Here is a 27,671-nt window from a genome sequence, read left to right as displayed (position 1 = left end):
GTCACTTAGCAATGGATTTAGCCTATATATACAAGTAAAGGCAAAAATAAACTACATTGTGGGTATTCAATTGTTGAAAAAAAAATCAAACATTGCTTTGGTTTTAAGATTTTAAAGAAAATCAGCATAGCTTGAGATAAATACAGAAAATAAAAACATTTTCAAACAAATTACTACAAATATGAAGAATAATTTTACGATGCAGCATATTTATATATGTACCTATTCTTTCTTTTACAACCATTTTAGAACATTTCTTTGAAAATTGTTTCTGTAATCATGAGAACATATTTTGGGAATGAAAATAGAATAAGAAACTAGAAAGAATATCTTCCAACAGACAACAAACTGTGAACTGCAATAGTGATTAACAGATGATTACCTTTCAGAATATTACTGCAGGCTACTGGTTAATGAATTTGAGCTTGCTTTAATGCCATCTCTAAAATGGGTTTACCTGAAGCTCTGAGCTGTCCCAATAATTGTGTCCTCATGCCAATGATGATTTCCATCGTAGCCTGAGAAAGGAAATTCTTTTCACAGAATGCTCTCTCCCAGCCATCGCTGCGAGCCTTTTGCCAAGCCTAGCAGAAAAAAATATATTTGCAATCAAAATGAATTATCTAAGCATACAAAAAATCTAAACTTTCACATTACTGAATCAACAATCAGCAACATTTGAAGTAGCCAAAAGCAAAAAAAAACAGCATTCTTATTGTTATCATATTTGGTATAGTATTAAGTTTAGGAATGTTCCTCACAGAAAACGAAATATGTTCCTTCTGGAATTGTGCAATAGGGTTGCTACACTTAAGAGTTCGAAGGTCAAGAATAATATTCAAGTTTATTTAGATACCCTGGCAGTTAGAGTATTTTAATTGTTTTTTTTTTGTTTAATATGGTAAGAAAGAAAAACACAAGAATTGTACATGGACAAACAAGAGAAAATCTGCAGATGCTGGAAATCTTAGCAACATACACAAAATGTTGGAGGAATTCAGCAGGCCAGGCAGCACCAATGGAAACAGCACAGTCGGCGTTTTGGGCCAAGACCCTTCAGCAAGACATGGAGTTCTGAGACCGTTCCAAACTCCAAGTGATGCATTTGGATCTTTTAAGGGAAAGTAGCATACCTTCTTTACTTAGTATGAATGGTCATTGTAAACTGTTCTGTGATTAGGCTAGGGTTAAATTAATGAGTTGCTGGGCGGTGTGTCTCGTTGGTTCAAAGGGCCTGTTCTGCATGGTACTGTAAATAAAAATAAATAATACTGATATAGTTTACCTTCAATCTCGATTTGAAATGGACTAGCAACCTATCGGTGCTTCAAATCATGCAGCTTGCCAAAGTTGCGCATGTTTCAAGAATTAACAAAAATTCAATCTCTGAACCCACCATGGTGGCTTTAGATTCTTTTCCCCAGTTTAACAGAGGTCCCAACACATTTAGACCCACTGTTACACTAAGATAAAAAGTGCCTACCATTTCATGCCCAGACAGCATTTCAGTAAACCTGATCACTTGGCTGTTCTTCTCCTACCTGCATACAGGCAGCGGCTGAAGAGCAAGGTCCAGTGATTAGAACAACAAAGACGTGGTTGTGGGAGGCAGAAGAGCGACTATGGGATTACTTCCAGTCGGTGGACTGGGCTGTGTTCAAGGACTCAACTGTGATCTGAATCAATATACCATGGTTGTCATGGACCTTATTAAAACAGTTTAGACTAGTGAGTCCCTGCAAAATCATTCAGTCTTCCCCACCTAGAAGCCCTGGATGAACCATGAGATCCTCAATCAGCTGAGGGCCTGATCAGAGGTATTCAAGTTTCAAGAAGTCCAGGTACAATCTCTGGAAAGGCATCTCACAGGCAAAGTGGCAATTCCAGACTAAACTTGAATCAATGACAGATGCTCAACAGTTGTGGCACAGCTTGAACACTATCACCTCTTATAAAATTAAATCAAGTGATATAGGCAACAACAGGGCTTCGCTTCCAAATAAGCTCAATGCCTTCTGTGCTTGCTTTGATATCAAAAGATGGAGGAACCAACACAAAGTCCCACAGCACCTGGTGATCTGAGGCTGACGTGCAAGGGTGAATCCAAAAAAGCATCTGGCCCAGACAGGGTACCTGGCGAAGTACTAAAGACATGTGCTGATCAACTAGCTGGAGTGCTGAGATCTTTAACTTCAAGCTTCAGCAGTCTGAGGTACCCACCTGTGTCAAGCAGGCTTCAATTACATCAGTGCCCAAAAAAGAACATGGCAAACTACCTTAATGACTATCAGTCAATAACACATCCACAGTGATGAAGTGGTTTGAGAGATTGGTGATGATGCATATCAGCTCCTGTTTGAAAAGCAACTTGAATCTGCTCCAATTTGCCTATCAGAGCAAAAGGTCCATAACAGATGCCATCCCATTGGATCTTCACTCAACCCTTGAACACCTGGACAGCAAGATGCATACGTCAGGATGCTCTTTATCAACTACAGCTCAGCACTTAATACCATTATCCCCTCAGAACTAATAAATAAGCTTCAAGACCTTGGCCTCAATACCTCCTTGTGCAACAGGATCCTCAATTTCCTCATTTAAAGATAATAGTCAGTTTGAACTGGCAACAACATCTCCTCCACAATTTTCATCAGCACAAGTGCACCACAAGCTGTGTGCTTAGCTCCCTTCTCTATGGCTTTACACTTATGACTGCTCCAATGCCATATTCGAATTTGCTGATATCACTGTTGTGGGCCAAATCAGTATATAAGAGAGAGATTGAAAATCTGGCTGAGTGCTGCCGTTAACAATAACTTCCTATTCAATGTCAGCAAGTTCAAAGAGCTGATTATTGACTTCAGGATGAGGAAACCAAAGGTCCATGAGCCAATCCTCATCAGATGATCAAAGGTGGAGAGTGTCTGCAACTTTAAATTCCTCGGTGTTAGTATTTTGTAGAAACTGTCCTGAGCCCAGCATATAAGTGCAATTACGAAGAAAGTATTTCCTTAGGAGTTTGCAAAGATTCAGCATGACATCTAAAACCTTGACGAACTTCTATAGAATCGTAGCGGAGAGTATATTGACTGGCTATATCACAGCCTGGTATGGAAACCCAAGCCCCTTGAACAGAAAGTTCTACGAAAAGTAGCGGATACGGCCCAGGTAAAGCCTTCATTACCATTGAGCCCACTTATACAAAGCAAGAAAGCAGCAACCATCATCCTAGGTTCTCACTGCTGCCATCAGGAAGGTGGTACAGGAACCTCAGGACTCACACCTCCAGGTTTAGGAACAGTTATTCTCCTTCAATCATCATGCGTTTAAACCAAAGGGGATAACTTCAGTCAAATTCAGTTGCCCCATCATTGGAATGTTATCACAACCTATGGACTCACATTCAAGGACTCTTCATCCCATGTTCAAGATATTTATTGCTTCTTTATTTATTATTGTTTCTTTCTTTTTCTATTTGCACAGTTTGTTGTCTTTTGCACACTGGTTGAAAGCCCGTAGGTGCAGTCTTACAATGATTCCATTATAGTTATTATTATTCTACTATAGATTTACTGAATATGTCACAAAAAATGTATCTCAGGGTTGAATATGGTGACATATATGTACTTTGATAATGTATTTGTGTTGAACTTTTAACAATATTCTTAATGATCATCTCAAATCTACTCCAGGCCGCAAAAACAGGGAGTATTTCTAAATTCCTCAGGCATTTCACAAGCCTTGCCAATGTTCTGAATAATTGCCTCAGGCAGCCAATCCGACTAATCCTAATTCATTTAATCAAACCTGCAGTGATTTGTAATATACACGTCTGACAATATAATTGCACTTGAGATTAAAAAGGCAGAACTTTAGAGTTAATAGATTTAGTTCTGCAACATACTTTCATTTCACAAATCTAAAATAGGACTAAAGAAAAATTAGCAAGGTGAATGGAAGAATGAAGGATCAAAAAAGAAACCTGTGTATAAGTGAGGTACAGGTGTTCATTAAAATATAGCCTAACTTTATATTCTAAAAAAATCATTGGGCAATTCCTTGTGTTGGCAACATCTCTACTTGTCCTGCACAGTTAAGATCACTGCATTCTTGCAATCTAGTCTTTTGCTCTTCACAGATTTTACTTGCTCTATAACTAACTGTTGTAGCTTTCCGAATCTTAAGCTCTGAAATTTACTTTTCCTTTAAGTCATCTTCATAACCTTCCTCCTCATAAAGATCGCTTTTCATATGTCAAAATATCTCCTTTTGTGTCTTTTTTAATGTTCATGTGATAGATACTTTACTACGTTAAAGGCACAAAGCAAATGGTTGTCATTTTACTTTTATTATCAATTAGTCCAATTATCCAGGAAATAAAATTCTGAAAGAAACAGTGACCTGTATTTGTCCACTCTGATTGTATCTACCCAAAAAATTAAAAGCTGAGAACCTTGCATTTTGTTTGGAAAATACTTCATAACTGAAACATCAACGGGGAAAAGAGGTAAACACTCTTTAATAATCTACCTTTCAAAAATTAATCTGCAAACAGCAATTTTTTCATGATATGGCAAAAGAACTGCACTTAGCTTGGTTCCCTTACTTAAAAAAGTATACCGCAGCATTGTTCTAATGATAGTCACCAGGATAATTCCTGGTTTGAAAGAGGTGTCCTATCATGAAAGGTTGAATAGATTGCATTCTTTGAAGTTTACAAGAATGCGAGGTGACCTTAATGAAAAATAAAAGATCCTAATAAGGCATGACAGGATGGATATCAAGATGCTTTCTTGTGGTAGAGTCTTGAACAGGGGCCATAGCTTCAAGATCAGGGGCTAGTTATTTAAAACAGAGATAGGTAGAAATTTCTTCTTATACACTGTACATAAGTGAACTGCTGGAATTCTCTATGAAGGCTAGCTCAGCAGTAGATTTAAAATGAAGGCAGATAGCCTTTTGAAATTTCAGAGGATTGCTACAAGGAGGGCAGAATGGAGAGGTTGAGGTCTGGAGCAGAGCAGCCTACTCCCGCTCCAATTGCCCACTCAGAGAGCAAGATTTATTGTCATTGGTAATCGACTATTGTTTTGTGCATGTTAGTTGCATTGTATTCACAACACAAAATGCTAATATAATCCATACCAGCTAGGTTTTACTTATAGCAAAAGTTCCAATAAAATGGCAAAACGTTGTAAATACTCAGAAGGTCAAGCTGTATCAATGAGAAGAGAATGCTATGTATTTCTAAGTGATGGGGCCCAGTGAATTAAAAGGGAACACAGGAAGACGGTCCCTGAAAGCCAGGCACCAAACCATGGAGAATTCCTCACAACAGAATAGTGAATTATCAGAGCTTTACTAATTCAGCCAGTAATTTCAAAATCAAGCAAAATAAATACATTTTGTAGTATTAAAAAGGTACTTCTATAAGGTTTTAAACTTCAGATTGTAATTACAAGACAGATGTACCGCAGAATTAAATGGAGAAGCTCACCTGGAAAGCTCTTAAAAGAGCCATATGATCACTGAATGTTCCTGCAGCAAAATGCTTTCTGCATAACATAGAAGCACGCTTCTGTGAAGGTTGCATTGGTAGGACAAATGGATCGCGATAGGCCAAAGTACAGCCAATAGTGAGAATAGGATCAAGACACTTTAGCACTACAGCACAAAGAACCATCTTTCCCAGATGAGGTTCCACGGGAAGATCTGCTAAGTGGTAACCAAGCTCTGTTAAATCTTCCCAGCTGTCCATGGCATCTATAGTCTAGAATGAAAAGAAGTATAACAAATATGTTCCTAATATTGTATTTTATAAACACGAATAAGAATGCAGATGTTGGAAATCCAAAGCAACACACACAAGATGCTGAAGGAACTCAGCAAGTCAGGTAGCATCCATGGAAATTAATAAACAGTCAACGTTTCAAGCCGAGACCCTTCAGGACCGTATTTTATATTTTTATTTTAATTATGGTAAACATTTCATACCTTGAGCATCTCAACTGCATTTTTAATTATAAGTGATGGAGGGGGTTCTGGTGCTTTAGCAAGGAAGTCGGCAATAGGACAATTAATTGGAGCTAGCAGTTTGGTATGTAAGCAAAGTTCCTAGGGAAAGATAAAATGCATATTTTAGAATGGTCAGTTTTATGAAGTCTTTTTACAGATTATAAAATTTTTGACAGAGATTGACACTTTATTATTTACACAAGATCATTGAATATCAAATGTATAATTCAATGCCATCTACTCCCAATTGTGTTATTCTGGCAGAAGGAAACTTCTGTGTATTAAAGTTGTGATTGTCACTTATTTCAAAATTAACCACGGTTTAACAATAAAAATTATACATTAGGATAAAATAATAAGCAGGCAATAAAACCAAACTATCACCTGCAGTGGCATTCGTAGCAACTCAGGAATCTGAAACTCCAGAAGATTTTGAAACCGTAGTCTACTGAATAGGTGAAAACAAATTCCTGGTCGGCAGCGACCTGCCCTACAAAAACACACAGAAATATCAAACAATTAAATAAAAGTAAAATCCATTACGTTTTGAACAACTTAAAATTTCACAAAATTTCATCATTCAAAAAGGCATAAAAAATGAAAATTACTCAAACCTGGCTGAGTAAAGAAAAAAATTATTCATGAGATTTTTCATTGCAATACCATAAATTTAGGTTATAGCTTGATATTTTCTGGGCGACAGGCACTTCCTGGAACACTCTTCCTCGTATTTCATTTTCAGAAAAGCTGAAAATAGATCTGTGAACTCTGGAATTATACTTGAGATGTTCCTATCCTAACCTTTGATGAACGCAATAATAATAATGAAGAAGCTTAAGAAGGTTATGCCAAGGACATTTCCTCATGGAAGCTCATCTGATGACAATTAATCTCCCTTGTGTCATCTCAAATTCTGCCACTGATCAGTTTTCTTTTTGGTGCTCAAATATCAATATCTTGCTTCTTTCCTTATATTTAATTCTTATGTTCATTCCTGGATCAAGGCTACAATGATGTTTAGGAAGGAGTAGTTCCGGTAAGGCAAAAGATCAGAATCAATAGTTTATTGATGAATAGGTTTGGTTTAATGGCAATCCAAAACTTTACTCATGAATGAGAGAAAACTGATAGGGCATTAACTGGCAGGCTTAAGCTTGCCTCTTTTTTTGAGGACAAAACATGTAGGCAACTGGTTATATTACTATATAGATTCCAACATGTAGCTGGTTTGCCCAAGAGTTTTTCTTAAGCTTTAATATTAAATTTAATAAATAGAATAACCATTTTACCTTCCCTTCCTCTGGATAGCACTCGCCTTGGAAATCCACACCATTTTTAACATTGTGACAGAGTTTAGTGCATCAAATGATTTCTGAAACAAAAGTGAAATTGAAACAATGAAGAGTTTCTGAATTCTTCATGCTGTAGAAAATACTGACGTGTTGATTAAAATTTACCTCTTTTACTTTCCCAGAATCAATGACAAATACCACATCATTGACAGTTATGCTTGTCTCAGCAATATTTGTGGAAAGAATCTGAAATAAGATAGATCAATTGTCTACAAGTGAAGGAAAAAATTATTTTAAATGAGTGGTTTTATTTTAAATAACTTTAAACTTACTATTTTACGAACTCCATTAGGGAGACTCTTTAACACTTTCTTTTGGTCAGATGTCTGCATGTTGGAATGAAGCATGAAAATCTGAAATCTAAAAGGGCATATTATTGTACAACTCATATCTTTGTTTACATTTATATAAGCTATATAAGACCTTGGTCATACCCCACTTGGAGTACTGTGTTCAGTTCTGGTCACCTCACTACAGGAAGGATGTGGATACTATAGAGAAAGTGCAGAGGAGATTTAAAAGGATGTTGCCTGGATTGGAGGGCATACTTTATGAGAACAGGTTAAGTGAACTTGGCCTCTTCTCCTTGGAGTAATGGAGAATGAGAAGAGACCTGATAGAGGTGTATAAGATTATGAGGGCAATTGATCATGTTGATAGCTAAAGGCTTTTTCCCAAGGCTGAAATGGCTAACATGAGGGGTCATAATTTTAAGGGCTTGGAAATAGGCACCAAGGGGATGTCAGGGGTAAGTTTTTCCACTCAGAGAGTGGTAGGTGCATGGAATGCACTGCCGGCGGCAGTGGTGGAAGCGGATACAATAGGGTCTTTTAAGAGCCTTTTAGATAGGTACATGGAGCTTAGAAAAATAGAGAGCTATGCACTAGGGAAATTCTAAGCAGTTTCTAGAGTAGGTTACATGGTCAGCTCAACATTGTGGGCCAAAGGGATTGTAATGTGCTGTAGATTGCGATGTTATGTATGTAGAGAAATTTTTCCTATCACACCAATACAACATGATGATTTGACAATACATATTTTACTCTGCATATTTGCAAAAACAATTAGCTTGGACTACACAAATAAGTTGTTTCACTTTTAGACACTTAAAGGCTTCAGGTGCAACTTTGCAGTACTTGTTCTGTTTCTTCCAGGCGTGGTTACCAACCTTCTCAGAGAGTGACATAAACTGGGGTAAGAGGAGTGATACTGCAAAGCAGGGAAACCTGCCAGAAAGGAAAGGTGCAGCAGGACCATCAGCAAGTGGTCCTTTCCAAGAAGGGTGATCAGGGACCAATTTTCCTCTATGTATATCAGTATGACTAAGAACACCAGAGATTCTGCAGATGCTGGAAATCCAGAGTAATATGCAAAATATGCTGGAGGAACTCAGCAGATCAGGCAATATCTATGGAGAAGAATAAAAGGTCAACATTTCAAAGCTCAAGTTCCTCTCCATAGATGCTGCCTGGCCTGTGGAGTTCCTCCAGTATGATTGAGATACTTCACTTCAGGAAGAAGGAAGAACTGTGTTCACAGACCCATCAAGTATTGTGCTTTTGGCTCTTTATGGGCTAGAGCAGAGGAAATCTATAATGTTTCTCAGAAGATCTGCAATAATTTGCTGCATTAGAGTTTACAGGACACTGTTCATTACAGGAAAATAGAATTCTCTTCTCCCTCAGCAGACATGTGCATTTAGGATGCTCTGCTGACAGTGCAGAATGCCAATGACCACTTCATACTGCACTGATGGCACTGCACTTAACCTCAGCAAAGTAGAGCAACAGAAAGAACTTGCACTGTTCTGCTTCACATAGAGTGTGCAGCCACAACAGAGGCATCGTGACGACATCATGCCAGTATCCAAACTACAATCACCCGGTTCCGTTTTGGATCAGTCTACTCTGCTCTACTCTCAAACTTGAGCAACTGAACCAGACCAATGGGTAGCTAGTAAGATACAGAACAATGCTGATTCCAGTGCACAACTCAAGCACCAGAATTGTGGCGTCTACAACAAGAAGGCATAGGTTTAAGATGAGAGCAGAAAATTTAAAGGTGATCTGAGAGGCAAGCTTTTCCACACAGGGCTATGTGGGTACATGGAGTGGGTTGCCAAAGGAAGTGGTAGAAGTGGGCATAAATACAATTGTTTAAAATACACTTGAACAGGCACATGGATAGGAAAGGTTTGAAGGCAAACACAGGCAAGTTGAATTAGCTCAGGAAGGCATCTTGGTCATTGCATGAGTTGGGCCAAAGGGTTTGTTTTTGCTAAACAACCCTATAACTAATGTGAATATAACAAAAGCCATGCTCCCAACCGCAAATTAATACAGAGTGTAAAGCACCCTGGTGAGCCTGCTTGGGAGCGCAAGATGCACACAATAAACAAAATGTCATGATGGTTCAACAGACTGACTTTGGGGTCTGGGGAAATTATTCCAAAAGAGATTCAACAAACTGACCTCATAAAACATAATGGGAAATGATCGCATTGGAACATACAAAACTCTTACAGCTTTCACAAGGTAGATGCAGTGATGATGATGCCTATGGCTGATGTACCTAGAATCAAGAGCTACAATTTTAAAGCAAAGAGGACAGCCATTCTGAGTTGAAATGAGAAGAAATTTCTTTACCCAGAATGTTGTGAATAATTGTTATTTTCTACTCAAGAGATGAGCAGACCTAGTTGAAGAATATTTTTAAGGCATAAATTGACATTTGTATATTATGAAGGTCAAGAAAAAATGGATTAGTACAGGAACTAGGGTTGTAAAGAAAGCTTTTGGCACATTGGCCTGTATAAATCAAAGTACTAAGTACAGGAAACACGAGGAAATCTGCAAATGCTGGAATTTCAAGCAACACACATAAAAATTGCTGGTGAACGCAGCAGGCCAGGCAGCATCTATGGGAAGAGGTACAGTCGACGTTTTGGACACAGACCCTTCGTCAGGACTAACTGAAAGAAGAGATAGTAAGAGATTTGAAAGTGGGAGGGGGAGGGGGAGATCCGAAATGATAGGAGAAGACAGGAGGGGGAGGGATGGAGCCAAGAGCTGGACAGTTGATTGGCAAAAGGGATATGAGAGGATCATGGGACGGACGGGAGGCCTAGGGAGAAAGAAAGGGGGAGGGGGGAAGCCCAGAGGATGGGCAAGGAATATAGTGAGAGGGACAGAGGGAGAAAAAGGAGGGAGAGAAAAAAATATATAATAATAAAAAATAAATATGTATGTGGCCCGGATGCTTCACCAGTTGCAGCTTTATAGGAGAGTGAAAAAGAGAAAGCCACTGTTGAAGAAACACTCATATGAAACCTTGGCTAGAGTTTACTGGAAGGCATGTGGGAGACTCTGAAATCAGCTGGAAGAAGGTTCTATGGTCCGATGAAACCAAAATTGAGCTTTCTGGCCATCAGACTAAATGCTATGCTTGGTGTAAGCCAAACACCACACATCATCAAAAAGACACCATCTCTATCATGAAGTATGTTGGTGGTTGTGTCATGCTACGGGGATGCTTCACTGCAGCAGGCTCCCTGAAAGGCTTGTGAAGGTAGAGGGTAAAATGAATGCAGCAAAATACAGGGAAATCCTGGAGGAAAACCTAATGCAGTTTGCAAGAGAACTGTGTCTTGGAAGATTTGTTTTCCAGCAAGACAATGATCCCAAGCACAAAGCCAAAGCTAAAGAGGAATAGATTAAAAACAACAAAGTTAATATCCTGGAGTGGCTACGTCAAAATCCAGACCTCAATCCAATTGAGACTTTGCAACTGGAATTGAAAAGGGCTGTTCACTCACAAACCTCATGCAATCTGACAGAGGTTGATCAGTTTTATAAAGAAGAATGGGGAAATACTGCAGTGTCCAGATATGCAAAGCTAATAGAGATCTATCCACACAGACTCAAGGCTGTAGTTGCTGCCAGAGGTGCACCTACTAAATACTGACTTGAAGGGGGTGAGTTAATTATGCAATCAATTACTTTGTGTTTAATAATTGTAATAAATTTAGACCAATTTGTAGAAATTTGTTTTCATTTTAACAAGTCTTTTCTGTTTGATCAGTGTCAAAAAAGCTAAATTAAATCCACTGTACTTCAATGTTGTAAAACAATAAAACATGAAAATTTCTGGGGGGGGGTGAATACTTTTTATAGACACTGTACATGTGATAAATGAATCTGAAAACTATATCAGCATTCCAAGCAACACTATGACAAGAACCACATTAACATCAACTAATTAACCTTGTGAACTACTTTAATGCTCATCTTCGATAAACCTTTGCTGCATTTACTGAAACATGGATGATGCAGTAGCGAAAGCCACAAACGGCCTTCTAGCATGGCTCTTGCAGAGGTGATCTTAAAAGACTCGGTTTTCAATGATAAGCAGTGCAGCAGTTTGGGCTAGCTGGCTATGGTGGAATCTCAGAAGCAGAGATCTAAAGGTAATCGGAAGATTTTTACTATATAAAGCACTGACATTCCCACAGGGTGGCATGGTGCTCCTGTCATTACGTTGCACACCAGATTACAGAAATGTTAAAATATCCTCATAGCCCTTTTAAATACTGGTAACAAGAACCACAATAACAGTCTTGAGGGTTGACTGCAATACTCTCACATTTAGTGCATCCTGCTTTTTAAAGGCTGATAGGGAGGAATAGGAATGTGATGGGCTGAATAGTGTGAAGCTAACGCAGCAGTTAGCATTTGAAGAAGCATTTACCAACACTGATTAGATGAAATGAAAACCTTTGCAACACCACATTTGGATCCTTGGAGCTGAACTTCAAGAGTGATATACACCAATATCTCTGAGTGCCACTTTGGCTGCATTATTACGTTTAGTTTTAGCAAAGCAACACAATAAGATTTTAATAAACTCGAGGAAGTCTATAGATGCTGGAAATCCAAAACAACTCGCGCAAAATGCTGGAGGAACTCAGCAGGTCAGGCAGCAGCTATGGAAAGGAGTAAACAGTCAATGCTTTGGAGCAAGACCCTTCTTCAGGACTGAGAAGGAAGGGAGAAAACACCAGAATAAAAAGGCTAACTGGAAGGTGATAGGTGAAGCCAGGTGAGTGAGTAAGGTCAAGGGCTGGAAAAGAAGGAATCTGATGGGAGAGGAGAGTGGACTACATAAGAAGGGGAAGGACAAGGGGACCTAGTACAAGTGATAGGCAGGTGAGAAGTAGTAAAAGGTCAGAATGGGGAACAGAGGAAGGGGGGGGGGGAGTCGGGAATTTTTTTACCGGAGGGAGAAATCAATATACTTGCCATCAGGTTGGAGGTGATCCAAACAGAATATAAGGTGCTGCTCTTCAATCCAGTGGGTGGCCTCATCTCAGCACAGGAGGAGGCCATGGATCGATATGACGGAACAGGAATGAAAATCTGAATTAAAACATTTAGCCACCGGGAAGTTCTGCTTGTGGTGAATGGAATGGAGATGCTCAAAGAAGTTGTCCCCCAATCACCCCTGAAATGAGGAGCCATTATTGGATCTGGAGTCATACAGGCCATACTGGATAAGGCTGACAAGCACACTTTCCTGAATGACATTAGTGACCCAGATTTTGTTCTTAAACAGCAATCTGTAATCTTTATGATCACTATTGCCAGTGTAGGGTTTTATAAGTAAACCTATAATTTATTTAATTACTTGAACAAATTCCCTTTTGCCTTGTATAATTGCCAGAAGGGAGAGCAGTGAAGAGGGCCGAATGGACAAGGGAATCGTGGAGGAAGCAATCCCTGTCGAAAGTTGTTGGGGGGGGTGGGGTAATGATGTGTTGGATGCGGAGGCTGATGGGGTGTTAGGTAAGGACAAGAGGAACTCTATCACTGTAAGTCAGCAGCATCTATAACAGAGGGAGGGAAACCTCGTTCTTTGAAGGAGGAGGACAACTCTGATATCATGGAATGGAAAACTGAGTCCTTGGAACAGAATCAGCAAAGGGAAAGAAACTGAGAAAAGGGAATAGCATTTTTACAGGAGGTACAGTGCGAATGCAGTTGCCAACATAGTGGAAGATTATTTGGGGAGTATTACCAGGGAACGCTTTGAACATGGACTGTTCTACATAGCCAACGAAGAAGTAGATATGGTTGGGGCCCACATGGGTGCCCATAGCTACACCTCAAGTTTACAGGAAGTGGGAGGAACTGAAGAAAAAAATTGTTGAGGGTGAGTTCTGCCAGATGAAGGAGGGAGGTGGGGGACGGAAACTGGTTGGTTCTTTTGACCAGAGAGAAGTAGAGAGCTCTGAGGCCTTCTTGATAAGGCATAGAAGTGGAAAGGGACTGAACAACCATGGAGAAATAAACCGGCCGGTGGTATAGTGGCATCTGCACCAGACTTCAAGGTGAGTGGTCTTGGGTTCAAATCCGGCCGCTTCCTTGCACACTTTCCATCCGAGTTGGGTTGAGCATCAAGCTAGCAACTCAGCCTCAAAAAACAGACAAATCCTAAAAAAACGGCAAGATTGTTGCCCGAGGTGCCATAAGGCGTGGAAAGGAACAGCAAACACAAAATCCATGGTGAAAATAAGGCCATCAAAGCCAGGGAATTTAAAGTTACTGAGGTGATCGAGAACAAGAGCAGTGTCATGGATGTAGGTGGGAAGGGACCGAACCAAGAGAAATAGAATGGAATTGAGGTATGAGAACACAAGTTCAGAGGGGCAGGAGCAGGCAGAGATAATATGCCTATCTACACAGTAGGGTTTGTGGATTTTAGGAGGTAGAAGCGAACAATTCGGCATAAGGGAACTATGAGTTTGGTGACAGTGGATGAGAGTTCTCCAGATTTGATGAGGTTAGTGATGGTGTCGGTGACAGTTTTCTTATGGTCCGGAATGGGGTTCACTTCAAGGGCTAAGTATGAGGAGCAGTCTGAGAGTTGCTGCCTGGTTTCAGCAAGGTAGAGGTCAGTACACCACACTACAACAACACCCACTTTGACTATGGGTTAGGTGGTAAGGTCGGGATTGATGCGAAGAGAGTGGAGGGCAGTGTGTATAGAGGGGGTAAAGTTTGAGGAGGACGGGAGTGCTGAAGTCGAGATGGTTGATGTCTCATCAGCAAACCTAGATGAAAAAATCCAGAGCAGACAGAGAGCCAGAGCAAGAGGTCCAAGAAGAGGAGGAAGACTGAAGACAGGAGAAATGTCATCCATGCGGGGTGCGGAATTCTTGCCAAAGAAGTGGGCTCCGAGATGGAGGTAACGGAAGAGGGGCTCGACGTCGTGGCAGGCATGGTAACTCAGTGAGGTGTAGGTGAAGACGGACAAAAGCAAGGCCTTTGCTGAGGACAGAACAAAATGCCTCAGGGAGGGGAAGGTCAGAGGGAATGGTGAGGACATGGCAAGGATTAGAGCTGGGATCAAAAAGGGGAAGAGAGCTAGTGGTACCAGAGGAAAGAGGAGGTTCAGGGTATTTAGGGAAGTTGGGGTAGGAGGAAGATGGAGTCTCCAAGGACCTAAAAGGTAATGGTGAGTTCTGAGAGACATGAAGTTGGAGAGTGGTGGCTGGGGAAGGGGAGATTGGGGGTCCAGCAGTACTGATTAAAGATGCTGGCTCCAGACATTAAATAGGTGCAATGCACTGGACATTACACGCTGTTGGTAAACTTCACACATAATGGACTCAAAAGAGGATCAACTAATACTGTGCATGTTCCAAGCCTTCCCCAGTAATGTTCCCCAACTCTTCCTCCGCTAGATTGACAAATGCATTGGTGCTGCTTCAGGCACCCATGCTGAGCTCATCAATTTCGTCAACTTTGCCTCCAACTTCCACTCTGCCCTTAAATTCACTTGGTCCATTTCTGACACCTCTGTCCCCTTTCTTGATCTGCCCGTTTCCATCTCTGGAGACAAACTGTTGACCAATGTCTTTTATAAACCTACCAATTCCCACAACTATCGTGACTATACCTCTTCCCCCACCGGCTCCTGCAAAAATGCAATTCATTTTCTCAGTTCCTTCGTCTCTACCACATCTATTCCCAAGAGAGGCTTTCCTTTCCAAACATCAGAGTTGTCCTCATTTTTCAAAGAGCAGAGTTTCCCTTCTCCATCACTGATGCTGCCCTCAACTGCAGCTCAATTTCCTAAACAACTGCACTCACCCCATCCTCCCGTCATCTTAACAGTGATAAAAGTTCCTCTTGTCCTTACCTATTATCCATGAGCCTCCGCACCCAATACATCATTCTCCACAACTTCTGCTATCTCCAAAGGGATCCTACCCACCACCCCCACTTACCATAGGGATAGCTCCCTTTGTGAACCCCTTGTCCATTTGTCCCTCCCCACTAATCTCCCTCCCAGCACATATCCTTGCAAGCGGTCTGCCCACCTCCCTCACCTCCATTCATAGCCCCAAACAGTCCCTCCAAGTGAGGCCACACTTCACTGCAAATCTGCTGGGGTCATCTACTGCGCCCTCTACACTGGTGAAACCATAGTAAAATGGGGGACTGCTTTGTCGAGCACCTCTACTCCATCCACCAAAGCTGAACTTAACAGTGGCCTAACGGTTTAAGTCCAATTCCCATCCCTGTCCCAACGTGTCAGTCCATGGTTTCCTCTTGTACCATGATAAGGCCACCCTCAGGGTGGAGGAGCATTACCTTATATTCTGTCTGGGTTGCCTCCAACACGATAGCATGAATATCAATTTCTCCTCTTGATTTTTTTAAAAAAATCCCTTCACCTCCCTTCTTCTTTTCTCCACTCTGGCCTCTTCTCACCAGCTTATCACCTCCCCCTGGTGTCCCTCCTCCTTCCCTTTCTCCTATGGTCCACTCTCCTCTCCTACTAAATTGCTTCCTCTCCAGCCCTTTACCTTTCCCACCCACCTTCTAGCTAGACCTCCTTCCACCCCCCCCCCTTTTTATTCTGGTATCTTCCCCATTCTTTTCCAGTGCTGATCATGGCCTGAAACATCAACTGTTTGTTCATTTCCATGGATTCTGCCTGACCTGCTGAACTCCCCCAGCATTTCCTGTGCATGCTTTGGATTTCCAGCATCTGCAGAATTTTTCGTGTTTATGAATTAATACACTTATATCGTCTCCAGATTTTAAAAAAAAATCATGAGACTTCCTCTGAATGTCCCACACAGGAGATTAGTGTGCAAACTTAAAGCACACGGTATTGATGTGGATAGAGAATTGGTTAGCAGACGGGAAGCAAAGAGTGGGAATAAACGGGACCTTTTCAGAATGGCAGGCAGTGACTAGTGGGGTACAGCAAGGCAAGGCTCAGTGCTGGGACCCCAGTTGTTTACAATATATATTAATAACTTGGATGAGGGAATTAAATGCAGCATCTCCAAGTTTGCGGATGACACGAAGCTGGGCGGCAGTGTTAGCTGTGAGGAGGATGCTAAGAGGAGGCAGGGTGACTTGGATAGGTTGGGTGAGTGGGCAAATTCATGGCAGATGCAATTTAATGTGGATAAATGTGAAGTTATCCACTTTGATGGCAAAAATAGGAAAACAGATTATTATCTGAATGGTGGCCGATTAGGAAAAGGGGAGGTGCAACGAGACCTGGGTGTCATTATACACCAGTCATTGAAAGTGGGCATGCAGGTACAGCAGGCGGTGAAAAAGGCGAATGGTATGCTGGCATTTATAGCAAGAAGATTCGAGTACAGGAGCAGGGAGGTACCACTGCAGTTGTACAAGGCCTTGGTGAGACCACACCTGGAGTATTGTGTGCAGTTTTGGTCCCCTAATCTGAGGAAAGACATCCTTGCCATAGAGGGCGTATAAAGAAGGTTCACCAGATTGATTCCTGGGATGGAAGGACTTTCATATGAAGAAAGACTAGATGAACTAGGCTTGTACTCGTTGGAATTTAGAAGATTGAGGGGGGATCTGATTGAAACGTATAAAATCCTAAAGGGATTGGACAGGCTAGATGCAGTAAGATTGTTCCCGATGTTGGGGAAGTCCAGAACGAGGGGTCACAGTTTGAGGATAAAGGCGAAGCCTTTTAGGACTGAGATTAGGAAAAACTTCTTCACACAGAGAGTGGTGAATCTGTGGAATTCTCTGCCACAGGAAACAGTTGAGGCCAGTTCATTGGCTATATTTAAGAGGGAGTTAGATATGGCCCTTGTGGCTAGGGGGATCAGAGGGTATGGAGGGAAGGCTGGTGCAGAGTTCTGAGTTGGATGATCAGCCATGATCATAATAAATGGCGGTGCAGGCTCGAAGGGCCGAATGGCCTACTCCTGCACCTATTTTCTATGTTTTCTGTGTTCAGTGTATAAAATTTATCACCAACGGCAGTAATGACCCATTTTGACATAAGGATTGTCTGTTTGTTTATTTTCAGCAGATAAATGGACCTGAGACAAATGCAAGAAAGCCCAATATACCAGAGGGTGGCAGCAGCAACGTTCCAATTAGTTTCAGTCCCATTCCATAGCTCAGGAAGGTTTCTGTTCACAATCATCATCAAAAAGTTTACTTTCAGAAGAAGTGAAGAACTAAGAAAATATTATTAGGTAAAATGTTTTTTGAGAAGGTAAAATACACTTATATTACTCATGGTTCGAGGACATACTGTAGAATGCTGTTAACAATATGTAATAAGTTAAATATCGAGAGTATAAGCAAATAGACACAAATTGGGCCTGCACTAAAAACTGACATGCTTTATACATTTACCTAATTTTCTATCTCAGAAATTGTAAGCAATAAATGTTTTGAAAACTTACTTGTGAGAATTATCTGCAAATCTTTTATCATCATAAAGAATGCGATCTCTGAGACCTACAATTTCGTCGTATCCTGGTAAAAAGATCAAAACTGCACCTGGAAACATAATAATTAAATAAAACTTCTCTTGTAATAATAATTTTATGATCACTGGATGATTAACGTACCACTAAACCCTACTGAATGATGCACAAGTGGCATATTCCTGTAACTTTGATACATAGGCTTTATTGACATTTTTGCCAAGGATTTTTCCCAATCCCAACCATCACAAATCATTCACAGGTACATCTCCAAACTTAAAACCTATGTAATATCTACATCATTATGATTAAATTACTGGATTAACAATTCAGAGGCTTGAATATATGTTATGTAATAAAAGCCTGGTTCAAATCCCATCACTGTTGTTAAGGAACTTATCTAATACACAGAATTATATGGAAATAACAAGCCATTATCAATTACAGAAACAAAAGGACTACCACAATATCGTAAAAACCCATCTGCTTCACTGATACTGTTGAGGGTATCAATTCTGCTATCCTTTGTATAGCTGATAAGCAACACCTCAGCAGAATGCCTCATTCCCAAATGCCTTCTGATATATCATAGCAAGTTTATAAGCTACTAAGGAGTAAGCTATTAGTTATGGCTATTTTGGCAAAAAGCCCCGAGGTCAGATAGGAATTTAAATTCAAGTAATTAAATAAGTCATAAGTTTAAATATAAAACTTATGCTAGCAATAGAGATCATAAAGATTACAGAAAGCTGGTAAAAAAAATTAGGTCACTAATGTCATTTAGGAAAGTATGCTAGTCAGTCTTATCCAGTATTGAGTGCATGACTACAGATCCATCTATGTCTTAATAGCTCCTCGTTTCAGGGGTGAATGGGGAGGACACTAAATTTCAGCATTCTCCATATCCCCAATAAATCTAATAACAAAAATCAACAAAATATTCATCCCTTAAAAATAACAAATTTAAATCTACTTGTTATTAATTAAGCTAGTTCATAGACCATGTTACCAATGGCATAGGAATCCCATCCAAATCATTTGACATTCTCCCATTGGAGAAGCATTCTTTTCATATCTATTACATCAAGATCCCTCCGGATTCTGCAAAATAAATTTCTTGCATCTCAATCTATAATGTACTCAGATTAATTTTTGTGCTACTTCTTCTTTTATATAACTTTATAATGTTTTACTGTTTCAGTGAATTCCCAATCATCAAGTTTACTGCTCTCATGGACAATTTCGTAAACCTTCTTCTTGGATCTAACATTATCTTCCATTTTCTCTTAGTCATAGCTGGAGTGTATTTCCTATTAGGTTTTTGTTCCTTAAATGGGCGTGTTTGTTGCAAACTATGTATTAACTTTTCAAATGTTAGTCATATCATTCCGCCCCCCCTATTTTCCATATCTTTCAAAATAGTTTCTCAACGTATCATAGCCAATGCATTCCTCATCTCTTTGTAGTTTGTTTTGTTTAAATTTAAGACCATGGCTTCAGATTGAATGACCTCATATTCATATTTTATATAAAATTCTGTAATAGTATCATCACTCTTCCCTAAAGGCCTCATATCTATAAGATAATTCACTAATTATTTTTCAATACGAGATATAGACTGTTCTATCGGCAAGTTCCTCAAAGTACTGATCCAGAAAATCAGCTCTTAAACACTCCTTGAATTCATCATCCACACCATTTTTGCTAAATTTGGGTTGTCCAGTCATAATTCAGATTAAAGTCATGATCATTGCACCACTGATTTCCCAAGTTATACAATGCCCAATATTACCACTACACTTGGCCTGGAAGTTGTCTAATGGATCCCATGTTTTCTCGCCTCTTAGGTCCCCCTAAACTGATTCTTCTACATGTGGGGCAGGGCAATTCTTTCTGCTAACTTACACATTGACAATGAATTTGTCAACAATTTTTTGATCAAATTAGATGAAGTGAATAAATTTCAAAATTGAAAAAAATGTAATAACTAAATATATCCAGTATATAATTCAGGAGGACAAATGGAATATCTCAACTTAACAATGACCAAGGATACAGAATAAGTAGCCATCCTGTGCTGAATTTAACCTTTATTGAAATATTTACCAAGAAATCCAAATGCTTAAATCATATCTTACCATCATCAGAACTCTGAAAGATGTTGTAAAGAAGGTGCATTATTAGATTCAGGTCAACCTTTTCGTCATCAAAGCTATGGTGGTAGACATCTAGAATTTCTTTATCTTCTCGACTTATCTCTCCACAGTCTGATTGCACCAGAATACTCTCATCCAAATTCCCCAATTCTACCAAAGAACTTTTGTGAAAGTAAGAAAATAGCAAGATGCCCAATGTTATAAATCTGCATACTAAAGGAATATCTTTTCACCTGCTGCAATTTGAAAGTCAGTATAATTATGATTCCAGAGTCAGAAATACATAAAAATACATTGGCTTATTTAAATCCTAATATTAGGGTGCATTTCACCGTGATCATTGCACATGATTATAACATTTCACAAAACACCTTCATTACCGATGTGCACACAATTCCCTAAACTCAAATAATATAACTCTAACACGATTTCGCTTTATATGTTTCTTCCTTTCTGTGATTAATAGATTTCAAATATAAAATAACATTTCTGTCCTTACTTGAAAGATTCCAGAAGATCTATGATCTCAGTTTGACCAAATCGTTTAGCCCAGTCCAAAGCCAACCTAAAAATATTGAAAATAAATTTCTGAAACTTGATAGTAACCTATAGAGCTATCATTGTGATCTATCAAAAGGTGGTTGACATATTTAAATGGAAAGCTTCTTGATGAAATTTCATCAAGCACATGATAACATGCATAACCATCATCATGTCTACAACATCAGTACAAAAAGATATTCACAGCACAAAGCACATCGAATTTGTATTGAGGCCAATTCAAATCTGCTTTTCCTGAGTATATTTGCTGACATTTTTTAAACTAGGATTTACTTGCGCATCTCATGCACGTAGTTAACAAGCCATTCATAATAAATCACTTCCATCCCTATGTGTTTACTATCAAAGGTTGATAAAAATCAACAGAGAGATGATATTTCATCTCAGACCTGAGGAAGAACAAGAGGGGAGGTGAGGGATAACAAAATTACACTGAGGAAATTGGGTGAAGTAGGTATGGGGAAAAAATGTCTGAAATCACTTCCTCAAAAGGGTAGTGGAAATCTGAAACCTTCTACTCCTAAAGAAAGTCAATAAAAAATTAAAAGGTGAAAGCAAAATAAAAATGTTCAGCAAGGGTTTTATCAGTTATGGCTAAGACAGTTCCTCATTAGAATGGGCATCAACCAAGATCTAATTGAATGGCATAATGTGCTTAATTTACTTTTTAAATTTCTGGAGTATAGACTATATTTAAATCACTGAAGAAAAATCCTCCATTGATAAAGAAACTCAATATATTTGCATATGTTCAAAAATAGTCCAGAATTTGAACTCAAAAATGATTATTATATGAGGAATTTGTAATATATCTATCTACATAAGTATCTCAGGTCCAAGAACTAGCTAAGCCTCAAGGTTACAGAGCTCACCCAACAAGCAAATAAACTGTTGGGTCTCTTATGCCAGAGCTAGTAGATAGACAAGTTTAAATTCCTGTTCATTCAAATAATTCCCCTCAATGCAGCATACAGAGAGAAACTGAATCACAGACAAAAGTGTGGGATTTCTGCATTAAAAGAACAATTCATGGGAACACTACATTGCTTAGTCACTCACAGTTAAGATACTATGATTACTTTTGCAAAATCCAGATCAATACTACACCAATTTTACAACTTCTGTAATAAGCTATAAACTTGAACATTCAAAATCACACTTGTCTGCATCCTAAATCGCATCAAATCCTCTTCATCAAACACAGATGTGCACAATGAATTGCACTATCCCCAGTCCAACAATGCCCAAGTTTCAAAATTCATTTTAGTCCTTCATTTTTAAATTCTTCAATTGCTTTGTCTTTCCTCCAGTCTCACAACCCTCTCAGTGTGTCACATCTGTCCAATCCGGCTTCTTGCTCACCACTGTCAATGCTTTCAGCTAACTAGACCCTACTCTCTCAAAATAGTCTCATTTTATTACTAGAATTGTTTACTAAGTAAGAATTTTATTAAGCAAAACAAGTTCCTATTCTCCACAGCGTCACCAATACCAACAGATGAACCTATTAAACTAGACTAGTCAATTTTTAAACACAAAAGATTCTGCAGATGCTGGAAATCCAGAGTAACACATACAAAATGCTGGAAGAGCTCAGCAGGTCAGGCAGAACCTATTAAAAAGTAACAATCAGTCAATGTTTTGGATTGAGACCCTTCATTAGGACTGAATGCAGATCCTCCAGCATTTTGTGTATGTTAGCCTAGACAATTTTTCTGACTTCCTGGAACCCAACCTCACACACTCCTGATCATGTTGTTGCTGCTGAACTATTAGCTTTCAGTTCAACAAAATACCAAGTGCTGTATAATTATCTCCATTGGCATGGGAAAATAGTGCGTAAAGAAATTGTTCTTGAATTGAAGACTATTAGATCTTAGGTTGATTACGGAGACAATGTTTTGATAAGTTAATTAAATAAATCACACATTTTAGCTTAAAAGATCAACGTAAAAACAAAAAAATCCATACCAGCCATTTGAAGCCTTAACATTTACATTTGCTCCCATGCTGAGTAGCTGTTCTACTTGACTTAGAAAGCCCCGGCCTGCAGCTATCATTAATGGAGTAGCACTGGTTTCACTATGCCTGTAGTCAACTGAAATTTGGATAGAGATTACTGTGTAATAATAATACAACATAAAACATCAATGTACCATGTATGAATTTTGTCTGTGCACTTTAATGAAAAAAGTACACAGATGTTACTGAAGGAATGTTCTTATTACTGGTATTTGCTGCTTGTTTATCAACCCATAAGTGCATCAGATCCCACCAGATTTTATACCCGCAAAAGTGATTGTTGTTTACTTTACAAAATGAAGCACTGGTGAAAGCAAGTATTGTAAGTGTAATTGCAAACAACAGGAAAGATACATATTACTTTCCCCAGAACAAAGATTCAAAGGCACTATAAATTCAGCAATGAAAGCTATATATCCGCCTGAATTGTTCTCTATCATTGCACTCACAACAACATCCCGCCCCTCCCAATGCTTTTCCAGACGTCGCTGCCTCATACAATCCCCCTTTATAATCTCACTGTTGTAAACAATCACTAACAGTTTTTAGGAGTTTATGATGAGAACTTTTAAAACAGTTCAAAAGGATTTAAAAATATTAAATAAAGGGAAGAATAAATGTACTTAATGACACGGTTAATTAATTTAAAGTCAAATGAGCCATTTGAATCTAGGTGGCACACTTAGTCAAATAAACGCTTCATGTGCCAGACATGGCCAGGGAAAGCTGAGGATGAATCCCATGGTAGAGCAGGGAGTCAGATGCACATCTAGCCTCCAGCATGTTTCTGACTTCCATATTCACAAGCAAAGATATGAAAGGTTGGGCTATATAAATTCAATCAGTCAAAATCCTTTTAGGAAATACTTTGATGTTTCTACTTTGTTTGCAATCACATTTACAACAGACAAATGACTTGAAACTATCCTGTTTCCCCCATTTTGCCTTCTTCAGTTTTGACCATGGAAAAAGTCAATGCAGATTACCCTTTCAAGGCTGAATTAAGGTAACAGGCTGATAAATATGTTCATGAAGCCTAAATAGGAAAACAGATAATAAATAAAATAAATAGGTATTTATTTAAATAAATAGATATTTAGCATTATAAAATCTACCATCAGGGTTGATGCAGAGAAACTACTTTAAGATCCTGTTATAAAGTTGATACCAATTAAATCAACAGAAATTTCAACAAAACCTAAAGTTTTAGTTTATATTAGGCACCCAGGAGATGGATGTATGTATGTGTGTGTTATTAATGTTTGTTTGCACATGAATAACATTCTTTCTGTTTCCATGGTGCATTAATAACTCCTTGTATCAAACCTAGTAAGATTAGGAAAATTAGAACAAGAAACAGAAATATCTTGTACAAGTAAATTATAATATATTTACATTTTAGCATGTCTCATCTTTAATTAGTAAAATACCAGAAATAACCTTTGAGCAAAAAGATTAGGAGAAAAAGCTGAATGTAAATAGAACTATACACCTTTCAATCTGGACTCAAATTTCTCATTCACGCAGCCTACAATTTTCTATTACACAGCAGAGAATGGCGAGATGGCTTGTTACTGTTATGTACTCAAAAAATATACCCTAAGAAAACTTACCACTGATGTTCTCACTTAAAATAAGATGGAATAGTTGAGCAAAAGCATCAACATCTTTGTGCAGCCAAATATCTGAGAGACAGGCATCCATTTCCTTTATAAGCCAAGGCTCAAGGGAATTAAAATCCTTTTCGCTCTGCGAAGTAAAGAAAATGGACAGCAAATGGATCCTACTGGAATCACTATTGTCCAGTTAGGAAAATAACACAAATAAAGAAAAATGCTGAAAATTGTTTTGTAATCACGTTTCAAATGATTCATTAATTTATCATAGGTTCAAAATACAAATGATCACAAGCATAAAATTAAAGAAAACAACTGTAATTTTTTGGGAGCCAGTAATGAATAAGAGATCAAAAAAAAATGGACATTTCATAATCACCATTGGAACTGTACTCAATATGTGGTACAGAATGTTTCATTTCAAATATATCATTTTGAAAAAAAGAGCTAATTCTGTCATCTGCCATTGCAAGCCAGCCATTATTAGATGACCAAAAATTCATACAAATGCTTATGGATTGAACTGTATGTCCTTGTGGACGAGTAATATAATCAACTTGGACAACATGGCAAGAGGACATAAAGAAAAAGAGAAATTCAAGATAATCATTTAAAAAGTAGCCAAATTACCAACTGACTAAATACACTGTCTCCACCATCATCAAGTAAATCATTTTCTGCTGTCAGATTTGGGATAAATCTTTGTCTTTGATACTCTGATCTGCTGGTACAGCTGGTCTCCTTAGCTTTATACCATTCGCTCAAGTTTGTTTGCTGCTTGTCTTCTGAGAAAATAAAATTTATTTCTTATTATTTTAAGTACAGTTAATTCTAATACAACAAAACTATATTAAAAAAACCTACTATCTTACAAACTTAAGCTAACTCCAGGCTGCTGGCTCAATATAGATTTATTTTTTAAGGAATTAATAGCGGACAGAGAAGGAGATATATGCAACTGCCGTTACCTCGCTGTTTTTCTTTTTTATATTTTAACATTTCTTTATTTGTGTAGCCAGTGGTACGCAAGATGTCCTCTAAAAACAGCTCTTTTACTTCAAATGGTCTTCCTTGAACTTGAAAGAAAGGCACCAAAGATCAAAATCCATTGTTGAATCAGCCTTGCTCATCTTTGATACAATATTTATACCTCTACTCAAAGTCTAGCAATCCTATTTGACATATAAGATTGTCATCTTGTCAAGCTTCTTTATAAGGCTTACAATACAGAGCAATGATTAATTCCAAAGACCTGAGCAATACCTGATTAACCTGCTTAGAGATCTTAATATCAGATTATTTCATCATTACTACTGCATCTAGTGTGGTAGTGTAGTGGGTTGTGCTTGTCGCTCTCACTTTCAGCTTCCACCATGGGCTAGAAGTCTCGCGAAAAGGAAAGCCCAGTGTGTAAGTCTCTCTCTGCCAGTACGTAGCCTTTCCAACACTAAGCCTCATGTAATGCCTCCTCGCTGGTGACACATGGAAACTGAACCCTGTTTGGACTCGGGATGAACTACAGAGGGCAGAGAGGAGGGCTGGCCCCTGCACATTTAGTATACAGGCCCACCAGTGTGTGGACACGTCCTGGTGTTCGTGAACCTGTTGTCCTGCTGTGGGCATTTTGCCCCACTATCTTGTGGGCAGCTTTGGGAAAGACAAAGGCTACGGGAGTAAACCCAGACAGCAAATCCAGAGTGGAGCCCCTAAGGCAGCTGGACGTCATTGAACATCCTTCCGGCAGTTCCTGCAGCCAAGCTAGTGCCAAACGTATTGATTCATAAGCTTTCCTTTGGACAACACTGGTGAGGCCGAGTGGGGGATCTTGATGACTGGGCATCTCAGGATCTCTATACTTTCTGCCCAGGCTTGTAATGATGATCAAGACAGACCAACCAACTATTGCTAGGTGCAACTACATTGCTATCACATTACTGATATTTCATGATACTCTGAGAAATGAAATGTCATTAATTTTCAAGTCTTTTTTCAAGTCTCTTTTTAGAGAAAATGTCAGCTGGTTAATCTTGCACTATGATAAATTTATTTCCCTGGAAATAATTAAAGTTGGCCTAATTAAAGCTGGTTAAGTCACCGGGACTGGACAGGATGTACCCCAGGCTACTGTGGGAGGTGAGGGAGGAGATTGCTGAGCCTCTGGCAATGATCTTTGCATCATCAATGAGGACGGGAGAGGTTTTGGAGGATTGGAGGGTTGTGAATGTTGTTCCTTTATTCAAGAAAGGGAGTAGGGATAGCCCAGTGAGTCTTACTTCAGTGGTTGGTAAGTTGATGGAGAAGATCCTGAGAGGCAGGATTTATGAACATTTGGAGAGGCATAATATGATTAGGAATAGTCAGTATGGCTTTGTCAAAGGCAGGTTGTGCCTTACAAGCCTGATTGAATTTTTTGAGGATGTGACTAAGCACATTGATGAAGGTAGAGCCGTAGATGTAGTGTATATGGATTTTAGCAAGGCATTTGATAAGGTACCCCATGCAAGGCTTATTGAGAGAGTAAGGAGGCATGGGATCCAAGAGGACATTGCTTTGTGGATCCAGAACTGGCTAGCCCACAGAAGGCAAAGAGTGGTTGTAAACGGGTCATACTCTGCATGGAGGCCAGTGGTGAGCCTCAGGGATCTGTTCTGGGACCCCTTCTCTTTGTGATTTTTATAAATGACCTGGAAGAGGAAGTGGAGGGATGGGTTAGTAAATTTGCTGACGACACAAAGGTTGGGGGTGTTGTGGATAGTGTGGAGGGTTGTCAGAGGTTACAACGGGACATTGATAGGTTGCAAAACTGGGCTGAGAAGTGGCAGATGGAGTTCAACCCAGATAAGTGTGAGGTGGTTCATTTTGGTAGGTCAAATATGATGGCAGAATATAGTATTAATGGTAAGACTCTTGGCAGTGTGGAGAATCAGAGGGATCTTGGGGCCTGAGTCCATAGGACAATCAAAGCTGCTACGCAGGTCGACTCTGTGGTTAAGAAGGCATACGGTGCACTGGCCTTCACCAATCATGGGATTGAGTTTAAGAGCCGAGAGGTACTGTTGCAGCTACATAGGACCCTGGTTAGACCTCACTTGGGGTTCTGTGCTCAATTCTGGTTGACTCACTACAGGAAGGACGTGGAAACTATAGAAAGGGTGCAGAGATTTACAAG

At 39.3% G+C, this 27,671-nt stretch overlaps 1 protein-coding gene across 3 annotated transcripts in view; it reads right to left on the bottom strand.

Moving 5' to 3' along the window:
- Positions 1-27,671, bottom strand: part of ythdc2 (YTH domain containing 2) — an 88,363-nt gene that overhangs the window by 37,810 nt on the left and 22,882 nt on the right. For all 3 annotated transcript variants that reach the window (XM_063068658.1, XM_063068656.1, XM_063068657.1), the window contains exons 9-22: positions 25,471-25,578; positions 25,133-25,287; positions 24,500-24,635; positions 22,836-22,962; positions 20,803-20,868; positions 20,286-20,464; positions 18,124-18,220; positions 7,640-7,727; positions 7,473-7,553; positions 7,305-7,387; positions 6,400-6,505; positions 5,995-6,114; positions 5,498-5,770; positions 458-584 (exon numbers count right to left, since the gene is read on the bottom strand). In XM_063068658.1, coding sequence (XP_062924728.1) covers positions 458-584; positions 5,498-5,770; positions 5,995-6,114; positions 6,400-6,505; positions 7,305-7,387; positions 7,473-7,553; positions 7,640-7,727; positions 18,124-18,220; positions 20,286-20,464; positions 20,803-20,868; positions 22,836-22,962; positions 24,500-24,635; positions 25,133-25,287; positions 25,471-25,578 — 1,746 coding nt within the window. The remainder of the gene's footprint in view (positions 1-457; positions 585-5,497; positions 5,771-5,994; positions 6,115-6,399; positions 6,506-7,304; positions 7,388-7,472; positions 7,554-7,639; positions 7,728-18,123; positions 18,221-20,285; positions 20,465-20,802; positions 20,869-22,835; positions 22,963-24,499; positions 24,636-25,132; positions 25,288-25,470; positions 25,579-27,671) is intronic.

Source organism: Mobula hypostoma, chromosome 16 (assembly GCF_963921235.1).
Source record: "Mobula hypostoma chromosome 16, sMobHyp1.1, whole genome shotgun sequence".
Taxonomy (NCBI): domain Eukaryota; kingdom Metazoa; phylum Chordata; class Chondrichthyes; order Myliobatiformes; family Myliobatidae; genus Mobula; species Mobula hypostoma.
The sequence above is the reverse complement of the archived record's forward strand: the minus strand, read 5'-3'. Positions and strand labels throughout refer to the sequence as shown.